Here is an 11,489-nt window from a genome sequence, read left to right as displayed (position 1 = left end):
AGGACGAAGGCCTCTCCCTGCGATCTCCAATTACGCCTGTCCTGCGCCAGCCGATTCCAACAGCGCCTGCGAATTTCTCAATTCCACCTAGTCCCCTGCGGTATTCGACTGCGCTTCCCTTCTCTTGGCACCCATTCTGAAACCCTAATGGACCGGTTATCTAACCTACGCTTTAAGTATAAAACCCATGCAAGCGATTTTTTTTTGCGCCACAGCGACAAGCGACGCGATGGAGATGGCTGTCGCGTTCGCTCGTCGCCCAGAAGTCAAACTCCAAGCGAGCGACCGCTTCGCGCGACAGCTCTCCAGTGTTGCCGGTATTAAGGGATCGAGTTAGCGCCAAACCTGGCGTGGCACTTGCTATAATTATTTAAGTTGATTTGTTTGGCTGTACAAAACAGCATAAAGTATTTCTGAAGGTCTTACAATGGGGGTTTATTTTGTTTACATATCAAAATTTGGTAGTTTGCTCGTTCCGTTTGTATACTGAAAAGCGCGCACGTGTGCAACCCGGTAGTACGTCACTAATGTACATCCTGTTCCGGCTCATAGCACTTCCGGGCGACGAGCGACGAATTCTAGATTTGCAGAACCGAGCGATCGCGCGATAAGACCGAGCGATCTGTTCAAGCGACGGCCCGATCCGTCGCTCGAAGCCGTCACTGTCGCGCACAAAATCGCGCTCATGGGGTTTAGCCTTTACATGTCCTGCCCAGCTCCATTTTTTTCTCTTAATAACACTTACAATATCGGCTATACCCGTTTTCTCTTTGATCCACACCGCTCTCTTCCTGTCTCTTAGCGTTACGCCTAACATTCTTCGTTCTATCGCTCTTTGCACGGTCCTTAACTCTATCGGTGCGATTCGTTTGCATGCCCTCTTGTGATTGGTCAGAATCACGCTATTACTGTCGAAGGCGGGATTATGACCAATCACGCGAAGGAAAGCGAACATTCGCTTTCCGAACCGTTAATAAGATCAGGAAAAGCGGGACAAGTCGAGAGTAGTGAAGCTATCATAACAAGCTACCACCTATAGAACATCGCCTCCGCTGCTTATAGCGTCCTCGATCACCTTGCCCCGGAGTTGCCCCGAAACCAGAATGGTGCGCTTTGCACCGCCGTGGTGGCGCACTGCGGAGGGTCAACATCGAGGACAAAACTGCACCCCGTGCAGCGTGCTTGCCTGCAGCGCTACATTGCCCCTGGCGCGAAAAACGTGCGCGAACACGCGCGCGCGCACATATCATTGTTTGCAGGTGCTGAGCATCTGCGGCAAGCGCTCGAACCTTGTCAAACTGCGTGCTCCGACATACCTGGTTGCAAGCAAACACCAATGGATTTTATAATTAATCCTGACGACCCGTTCAACGAACCTGTCCACTTTCGGCCGCTCTTCATCGCATTGTTTCTGGACGAGGTCGATCAGCATGTCGTCTTCGCTGTCAGACGAACTTGAAAAAAGCTCATCGATTGCAGCAACTAGGAGCGCTTCCTTTCTCATTGCGGACATCTCCACTAGCTAACTCCGTCAACTTCGTTGCAATCGCAGCTTGCGCAGCTATCGGGCCAGAGCGTCCGCGGTTCTGCAGTCGGCAGTGCGCGCGCGCGTCGCACGTCCCGCAGTGCTTGCTGGGATTGCACCCCGGCGCACCGCCGATTTACTCGGTGCGAGACGGGGCAACAAAAAACCGCTCCAACAGGGTGCGCTTCCGGTGATCGAGGATGGTCGGTGCGCACCAGTGCGGTTGATCGAGGATGAAAGTGCGCACCAAGGCGCCCCGGTGCGCACCGGTGCGGGTGATCGAGGACGCTATTAGACTCACTGGGGTCTGAAATTTTTTTGTTTATAAGTGACTCTGTCATGACTCTAATACCAGACTTTAAGCGGGATTGTGCCATAGGTAAGCGAAATCGTACATTCAGCGACCAAGGTCGATCCAAATAAGCCGTGAAGCTTCGGGCGAAAAGTGGTTCAGAACCAATTGTCACCAGCATCGCGCCTTCTCAAAAATCCCTAAATGATGCTGTCCCTAGGCACCTAGGATCAGGTCACGTGAGGGATTTTTGTACGACAAATAGACGCACGCGGGTGGTTATGGGAGAAGCGATTGAAGCGCGACCATGTGAGAAGGGAAAAACATAGGGAAAGAAAAAAAATAAAATTCCTAATCAATTTTATATACACGTGGTGAGAAAAGAAAAAAAAAACGACAACGATATTTGCTATCCTTATGAAAATACCTTTTTTCAGCACCCACCATAAGAGAGGGCGTTGACGCCGCTATCATTTGCAATTCAATGTAGCTCTTGAAGTGTGCAGGAAGGAACGCTCGAGAAGTTCACCTGTTACAATACGCCCCCCTCAAACGTGTTGTTTTGCTTGTCGACATTTGAATTTGGTGGTGCGGCTAGTTTCATCGTTGCATAAGCTGTTCAGTCAGCAGTAGTGAGTTACGACCACCAGATAATTGTTTATTTTAGCTGTTTTCGTGCAGTTGCGCTGGCCGATGGGCTCGGCAACCGACTATGGGACCGAGGGGAGGGAGGGAGGGAGGGGGGGGGGTTCCGTAAGTGTCCACCTAATGAACATGTCCATTTGGTCTGCTGCTGAAGTGCTGACTGGCTGGGGGCGCCTGTCCTCTTCTGACGCATACCCCAGCCTAGCCGATCACAAATTCAGCAGCAAATGAAATGGATATTTCCTGAATACCCCCCGGCACTCTGCCATACTCTACAGACAAAGCTTTTGTAGGTCTTCAACGAAAGGCGTACGATTTCGACACCAGTACGGCTGACCTCTTGCTTCGTCACTTTCCACGCTGAAAGCTCGAAACGCTCATTTAATATATAGCTCTGCACCAAAACAAATTTCGCGCCTTTGAGAACAAAATGACGTCACTTCTGTTTTGAACGAATATGGCGTCGCATTATTTATTATTAGTAGTATGGGCTTCTATATAAGCTTCACTAGCTTCGCTACCAGGTATGTTTACCTTGCAGTGACTGGACCATCTGAGTGACAAAACTGATTCTCCAAGGCCATGCTTTTGTGATGAGCAGCAGCAAATTACGTCATGGGCGCCATGGCCTTAACAAGTAAGCTTACCAAGATATCATCATCATTCACAGCTCTTGGCGCCGGTGGCGCCGGTAGTTGGTTCTTCATTCTATCCATATGTGATGCTATGGTAATGTCGCGCCGGTTTCAGCGGTGCAGTGGGATGTTGTGATGCTGAATTGTCACTGTGTGTTGCCGAAATATTTTATTTATATTTGCATGACTTTGTGCATGGTGTAGCGTGGTTTAACCATGTCAGCCAGACGCGATAACAGTCGCGTGTTGCGGGCATTGCGTGATTTAGAAAACATGCTCGCTTCCCGTGAATCGGATTCCAGTGCTGCCGATGACACCATATCACGTCAGCTCTCATTTGGGGAAAGCATCTTGGAAACTCGGAATGACTCTAGTTGCAGCTCAGAAGCAAAGTCAGGTAAGTGCCTGCCGGCGAAATACTGCAGCTGTCTGGGCTTCAAAAACGGCTGCTTGTGGTTGCTTCAAATCGTCCAAACAGCTCATTGCATCAATTACATTGCGAATAACGCTTGAAGTGAAGGCAGCCACGACAAACTGAGATACATCATAGCAAGTCGTTTGTGCAGATAGAACGCAAAATACGCATGCAAACGACTGCAACGCAAGCTTCATATTTTGCTTCAAATCGGCCAAATAGCGCAATGTAACAACGACATCGCGAAGCCAAGCACGACTGACTGACAAACTGAAAAAAAAACAATCTCTCATACAGAGCGGTGGGAACAATAGTTACTACAAAAACGAAGATATATGCATAAAAAAAAAGAACAAGCAAGAAATAAGTGGTGCAGACCGTTTCAAAAAGAGGTTCACGACAGCAGTCTTCAAAATTACATTTTTTCAATTCAAGCAGTTGATGTGGGGTGGTGGTTCTGTTCTGTAGTTGTCAGTAAAAAGAAAACAGAGCTTTAATTTGCCCAAACCGTAGGAAACATGAATTCTGTAGATCTGATCTGCACATAACAATAAATAACATGGTTGCAATATATGTCCATGCCTTAGGGATACATATGCAGATATATAGGTAAACACGGGAGATTTTCGCCGAGTCTTCTAATTTGAGAACGTCAATGTTTTACTTCATTTAAAATGCTAGCAGTGCAACAGCAGTTAGAAAAATAGGTGGCAAACAGAACAGCTTTGAACTGCTTCCAGGGCCTATATAATGATATAATTTTTGTTGCTTGATTCTATTTCACTCCTATTATTCAGAGCGCATAGTATGCCAATCTCGCTAATAACAAGGTAGAGTGCTGCTGGGACCATTGTTGAAGTTCAAAAAGTAATAAAACCTTAACGTTATTCCAACCTAAGTTTACTATTTCTGTGTGCTGTGTGGAGTCCCATATTTCAGAGCCTAACGGTGGTAGAACAAGCAATGTCTCAGGGCTATATTTTAGCTTAGGTCAAATTGGTGCCGGGTACAGTGTTAACTTAAGCCCCATAATGCACTTTCTGCATACATATTCAATGGTGTAACCTCCATTACTTATGACGTAAGTGATTTATATGCTGAGTGAATGATTTTGTAGCCAGAAGTTCTAGAATTATTAGATGAGTCTGTAGTTGTCATGATGTTACATTACCTGGTGTTAGAATTGTCACCCGTTTACACCAGCTAGAAATAGTTCTGAGGTTTTATTGGACTAACACTGTCATGAGGATTTTTATGTCACAGAATATGACAATTTGCTAGAGGAGTTACTACTGTTGCGCTGATTCATAATATAGCTTAGAACTGGGGAGGGGAGGGAGGACACCAATACCATAAGGTGTTAATTACAAATAGAGCTGGGATATACAGGACAGAAATCTAACTTAAAGTTGGGCAAAGGGATAACAGAAAACATTATAAATTGGGACACTTTCCGGGATAATGTGTAAATCTTTGAATACATTCAGATTTTTATTGTTGCTAAGATGTTTAGCCTGCTTTTAATATCAAAAGCCATGTTTTACCCTTTTTCATTGAAGTAAATGGTTAAAAAAACCTCACAAGCCTCTGCTCTTAGCCTGTCTCTCTTCCATTAAATGGCGTGCAGCTGCACGAGTTTTCCGCTTTGTCTGCAGAGATTGGAGGCATAATTCTGAGTACTCGTTTTGTCACTTACACGCAAGTGCCACTGGCTGTTGCAAGCAAATGTAACCACTCAGTGTAAAATGTTTTAATTTTTTTTCATCAAGCGAGCCATGGAGCTTGTGTTTAGCAGTTTCAGTCATTTCATTAATACGTACTACTCGTGTAAAACCAATTTAGCCAAAGTGATTTGTTGCAGTTGGTCTTTAGGCATTCTTGGCAACATTTAGCTAAAGATAATGGAAATAGCAGCACGAATGTCTCTTTATGAAAATTAATGTTTTCCTGTGCACAATAAGTTTACCGCTTCAGTGTTGCTGACATACCTGTATGTTTTCGCGTTTCTTTCCTGCCAAGTCACTGACATCAGATAGGAATGGGAAGACTAGAAGACCATAACAAGAGAGCATTTGCCATTATCTATGTCAGTTTTGCCCTTCTGCATAACCAAAAATAAACTGTTGGGCTTGTTTTATAATATCCAAGGAAAAGACCCTACTGCTGGAGGTGCATCACTTAAAAAAAATTTTTAAAAATTTGCTGAAAGCGTTAATGACATCAACCTCTAGTGGAAGTCTTAAAAACTCCATGTGACTCGAATTTTTTTAATTTACTGAACAGAAACCATTTGCAGTTACATAGCAGATTACTTATTTACTTTTTATTTTCACTGGTTTTAATGTATCCTGCACCTCCACACTAAAAAGTTATCTGCAATATGTTTTTCTGGTATGCTGTGTAGGTTATGTATATTCTCACATTGATTTGTAATATTTATACTTTGTATAATATGTGATGGAGAATAACTGTACCCCTTTAATGCAATGCACCATGCATTGGTGCAGACCAAATCTTATTGTAACCTTCCTGCTGTAATACCCTCAGAGGGAAATGTAGGTAATGAATAAATAAATAAGTAGCCACTTACACTTCTACATCCGCTCACTTGGAAGCTGGCGCTGCTTAGAAGATGCAGCTAGTTTTTCATACTGTAGGATGTTGCGCTGCTGTTATTCTTCTTAGGGTGTATACAGCAAAGACACTTGTCAACTGGGCATTCACCATACGGTGACAGCTTACTCTTCTGTTTCCAGCTGAAGCTGAAATTCGAGCACTAAAGGCAGAGTTGCTTCAGTGCAGAGCAGAGATCAGTCGGCTCACCCTGCAAAAGAATGAAGAGGAACCTGCACGAAAGACACTTGTTATTAGTTACACCCGAGAAGTGGACACACTTCAGGAGCACTTACAGGTTGGTGCCGCAGTTCCCATTGTCTTAAACCATATTTTGTTATGTCATGGTTGGTTCTTCTGGGCAGTTTAGATGGTGAGATCACTGTAGGCTGTAAAAGCTCTGTTTGCTTTTTCTATGAAAGGATAAGTACTCAGTGTTGCAAACTATGGCCACAATATACCATATTCATTTCTCTTTTCAGCAGCCAAATAGACTGCTAACATTCACAAAAGTAGTTTACATGTAGTTATTGGCTGGCTTTGCTTGTACGTTATCATCAAAAATGCTACCGGTATGCTGCATTGACAAGCATTAGTTACACTTTGGTTGCCTAATATCGCCTCCATCTATGATGGAGGAGGTGGTATACTTGAAAAGCTTGCCACCCTATATGTGTAAGCAATTGCTCACGACTTCAGGTGTACCAGAGAGCTGGAATAATGCCAACATTACACTAATCCTAAGAAGGGAGACATGAAAGAATTGTAGGCCCATTAGCTTGGTTTCATTATTATATAAAATATTCACCTGGATAATTTCCGATAGAATCGATATTCAAGCTAATAATCTGAGGAAGCTTAGATGTGAGGATCAGTTCCAAATATCTCAACAACCTTCGGTTTGCAGATGACATTGTCCTGCTCAACAACACTGGGGATGAATTGCAACAAATGATTGAAGGCCTTAACCGAGAAAGTGTAAGAGTAGGGCAGAAGATTAATATACAGCAGACAAAGATAATGTTCAATAACCTGGCAAAGAAACAAGAATTTATGATTGCCAGTCAGCTTCCAGAGTCGGTGCAGTATGTTTATCTAGGTCAATTACTCACAGGGGACCCTTATCATAAGAAGGAAATTTATAGAATAGAAATGGTAGGAATAATAGGAAAATCGTAGAATAGAAATTTCGTACTTCTCTGCGCTTGGTTCTTGCGCACGTCTGATAATATACATTACACTTGACACTGTTTGTACGTTACACGGCACACCCAAATGCATTTTTTCCTGTATTAACTGCTTCTTACACTTTACATGGCGTACGCACTGTATAGGTTGTTTTTGTTTCCTTGTATTTACTTATTGCTGACATGGCGCGTAGATTGTAACCATTGCTTTTTTGTTTGAGTTTGCTGCAAACCCCCTGTATAACAAAGCACCTGTACTGTTTGTATGTCCACTCCTGTATGAGCCTCTCAAGGCTTACAGTATTGATAAATAAATAAAATAAATAAAAGGGAAAATGAGACGTCCACCCAATCGTAGCAATTGCTACAAAGAAAACCCATACAGGTTCCTTGAAAGAAAAGCTTCGCAGTCAAAGAAAAATTCGTCCTTGTCCGGGACTTGAACTCGGGACCACCGCCTTTCCGAGGCAGCTGCTCTACCATCTGAGCTAACCAGGCGGCTAGCAGATGACAGGGCGAAGTCGAATTTGTCAGCAACTTGAAGCAAAGGCAAGGACTTTTCTTCAGCTGCGAGGCTTTTCTTTCTAGGAACCCATATGGGTTTCCTTTGTAGCAATTGCTACGATTGGGTGGATGTCTCATTTTTCCTTAATTAAATACTTCTCTCCACCTTGTGGGCTTCCGCAGAACTATTACATCGGAATAGAAATGGGTTTGAATGTGTATTGCAGGCATTACCAAATCCTGACTGGGAGTTTACCATTTTTGTTGAAAAGAAAAGTGTACAATCATTACATTCTACTGGTGCTACCATATGGGACAGAACTTTGGACATTACCAAAGGAGCTTGAGAACAAGTTAAGGACTTTGCAAAGAGCAATGAAGCAATGAAACGAAAAATATTGGGTGTAACGATAAGAGATAGGAAGAGTGCAGTGTGGATCAGAGACCGAACAAGGATAGCTGATATTCTAGTTGACATTAAGAGAAAATAATGGAGCTGTGCAAGCTATGTAATGTGTAGAGCAGATAAACGGCGCACTTTTAGAATTACAGATTTGGGCTCAAAGAAATGGAAGCGCAGTCGAGGATGGCAGAAAATTAGGCGGGGTGGCAAAATTAGGAAATTTGCAGGCGGAAGTTCGAATCAGCTAGCGCAAGACAAAGGTAGTTGGAGATCGCAGGGAGAGGCCATTGTCTTGCACTGGCTTGCAGTGGACATAAAAATAGGCAGATGATAATAGTGATGATGATAGTTACTTTGCCCCAGCAATAAATGGGCTACTGAAGCTGTACAAGCCAGAAGTGCTGCTGCTTTCCATAGCGGACTACAGTAGCTCTTCCTTGTACTGGCCATCTCTTGAAGGGCTTCAGTCACTGGAACACGTGTGAAGGACTCAACAGACTTTGGAGAGAAGCTGAAGAACATCTCCATCGAAGTCATGGTCTCATTTGACAGGAAATTTTTGTTCAAATGTCGTTGAGTGCTATAAAGAAGCTCTGAGCAACAGCCCATTAACCGCCCATACCTCCTATGTCAATGACCTTCGTCACGTCTTGGACTTCTATCTTTAAAGCACATATTGTACTTTTAAGTTTTTACGGAGTTGTGTTTGAGACATCCATGGGTGCCGGTATCAGGGAGTTACACCAGCCTTGGCTTCGAAATGTTCCATTCAGCATTGAAATTTTTTTCTTAATATGTAAGCTTATTCTCCGTAGGCTTAATTTTGCAAACTTGAAAGGAAAAATTGTCATCCACTCCACTGTAGCCCGAAGCTACAAAGGAAACTCTTAGTTTTCTCAGAAAGAAAGCCAAGCAGTTTATGAAAAGTTCAATCTATCCAGGAATTGAACCTGGGACAAGCGCCTTTCTGGGGTGGTCGCTCTATCTCCTGAACTAAACAGGAGACTAACAGAACGTAAATCCATACTCGGTGTCCCTCTGCTTCGAGTTGTTGATTCAAATTGGTTCAGTGCATAGAGTTTCTAAATAAACCCTAGAGGGAAATGTGGCGCTAGTGTCTACGGGGGTTCTCATGAGCGTTGCCTCAACCTACATGGGAATGATGGGAAGTACAGGCTTCGGATTGACTTCAGTCTTCAGACTAGTGACGTTTGCTTCTGGCGCAGTAAACAAAGCTATACTCAAATATTATCTCGTAAAATCTAATTCTATTTCTGCAGTATGTTATATAATGTACAACACGCTGCATAAACTTTGTATGACTTTGAGATGGAAGCATGGTTTACTATGATTTGTCACCAGGACACACCAGGGTATGCATACTTGTGCGATTCTGTTCTCAATTTAACGCCAAAGAATAATTATTTATTCATTTTTGCAACAGCAAAACAACCGTGCATGTACTTATATAAAAATACTCAGCAAGTATTTCTAGAAATAAAAATGTTGTATTGTGACAAAGCGTTGCGCCCTTGAGCGGAATGCTACAAGTGTCGTCTGCTACGACGCCTGCTCGCTGCAAACGCGAGACTTTTCTCGCAGACGACAGGCACTTGCGAACTCTCTCGCTCTTTCGAAAGGTTGCGTCGGCTGTCGATTGCTGAACGTCTTCAAGTACTTTTAAGCACATCTGCTGCAGTGCTAGCTGGACGCCAGTGGCCTCCTACGAGTATGCTTCATCATATTTTATATTGGCGTACCGCTTCCGAAGCGTTACAGCGTGGCTTTGCGGGTACACATTGTGCGACACTAGACTAGAGCTAGGAAGCAGCTATCTTTCCTACCACAAGTAAGTTTGTGTCCTAAAGCAAGTCCTAAAACACGCATTTCAATGAGCACATAAACGAGCACATAATGAAGCCCTCAATAAAATTTGAATGTCAAGCCACTAGAAGTACAACTGTATATATCTTGTATCAGTAGCGCCTTCTTTGTCCTATTCTGAAGTTTCATGAAGCACGTAACGCTACAGTGCCAACCTAACGCAATTAACAAACCAAGGTCCAAATGCTCAAAACATGTTTTTTCAACGTTTACGATGCCGCCGCTTTCTCGTCACGGCTTCAACGCCACACTGCGACACAAGCATCGTCCCAGTCGCTGGCCCAGCACGCTATCACCACTCCGAGCAACATAACAAAGGCAGAGAGCTTTGCGTTGCACTGTCCCACTGCAGGTTATAGCAATTGCGCTTGGAGCGAAACCAAAACTGCCAAAAAAATTCTTGTAGACTAGTTTGCCAGTCAATAGAATGCCAATCCGAAGCCTGTACTTCCCATCATTCCCATGATGGTTGAACGATCGCAGCGCCAGATTGGCCTCTAGGTATACTAATATGAAACTCTATGGTTCAGTGATTGTGATATGATAGGATTTCTGTGTTTCATGAATATTTGAATAGCGAAAATCAGAGTTGGGCCCGGGGTAAATCTACCTCTTAATGACATAAGATTAAAGGCCTCCTGGTGATGTGCCATACGGTGTAATGGTCTTCACTTTGTGGCAAGAGCTTGGCCATTTCTCTAGGTACCTGTTGCTGTTTATTAGGGAGGGAAGGGGAGTATTTTTTTTCTCTTTTTGTCAAAGATGTCAAGTCACTTTGCTGTGAAGTGCATTATATATAAATGGCTTGTTTCTGCAGAAAGAGCGAGATATAAATGCTGAGCTGAAGCAGCAGGTGATAAAGGCTCTGGAGAAAGATGCTGAGAACAGGGCAGAAATCTCGCAGCTGCGACAGCAGACAAAGAACCGTGTGTCAGAACTGGAGGAGCGATTGCAACGTTCCCAAGCGCTATGCCTCGAACTTCAGCAGCAGATGGACCAGGTAGGCAATCGGGATGTGTTGCATAGCTCTTTCTTTCTGTATATGTGCAAGCGCATGATGTTGTGGATGCATGCCGACACACGTGCATTGTTTATCCTGTTCTAGTGACCTTTTTTCACTGCCTAACTTATCGCTTAGCTCAAGAAGTATCTATGTGTGTCAGAACTTTCCTGAATGTTGTTGCTGTGTATATAGTGCAAGAATCTTGTCGGATGACTGAGTGTGCATTGTGAATAGTAGTGTACATTCTGAAATGTGTGTGAAAACCAGTAATTACTCTGGAATGCACAATGATTCATATATAAATAGCCCACACACTTGATCTTCAGATCAGACCTCGATGACCGACTATCTTGCTCACTGTCATTGTTGCATTCCGGGTGGCA

The 11,489-nt window shown here is 43.7% G+C and overlaps 1 protein-coding gene across 2 annotated transcripts in view; it reads left to right on the top strand.

Annotated features, from left to right (window-relative positions):
* The first annotated feature begins 3,156 nt into the window (after positions 1 to 3,156).
* The window catches only part of LOC126525460 (mitotic spindle assembly checkpoint protein MAD1-like), a 62,107-nt gene continuing 53,774 nt past the window's right edge, over positions 3,157 to 11,489 (top strand). For both annotated transcript variants that reach the window (XM_050173340.3, XM_055067681.2), the window contains exons 1-3: positions 3,157 to 3,494; positions 6,269 to 6,423; positions 10,921 to 11,103. In XM_050173340.3, coding sequence (XP_050029297.1) covers positions 3,314 to 3,494; positions 6,269 to 6,423; positions 10,921 to 11,103 — 519 coding nt within the window. In that variant the 5' untranslated portion in view covers positions 3,157 to 3,313. The remainder of the gene's footprint in view (positions 3,495 to 6,268; positions 6,424 to 10,920; positions 11,104 to 11,489) is intronic.

Source organism: Dermacentor andersoni, chromosome 8 (genome assembly GCF_023375885.2).
Source record: "Dermacentor andersoni chromosome 8, qqDerAnde1_hic_scaffold, whole genome shotgun sequence".
Lineage (NCBI taxonomy): Eukaryota > Metazoa > Arthropoda > Arachnida > Ixodida > Ixodidae > Dermacentor > Dermacentor andersoni.
Note: the sequence above shows the minus strand (reverse complement) of the source record. Positions and strands in the feature narration are given on the sequence as shown.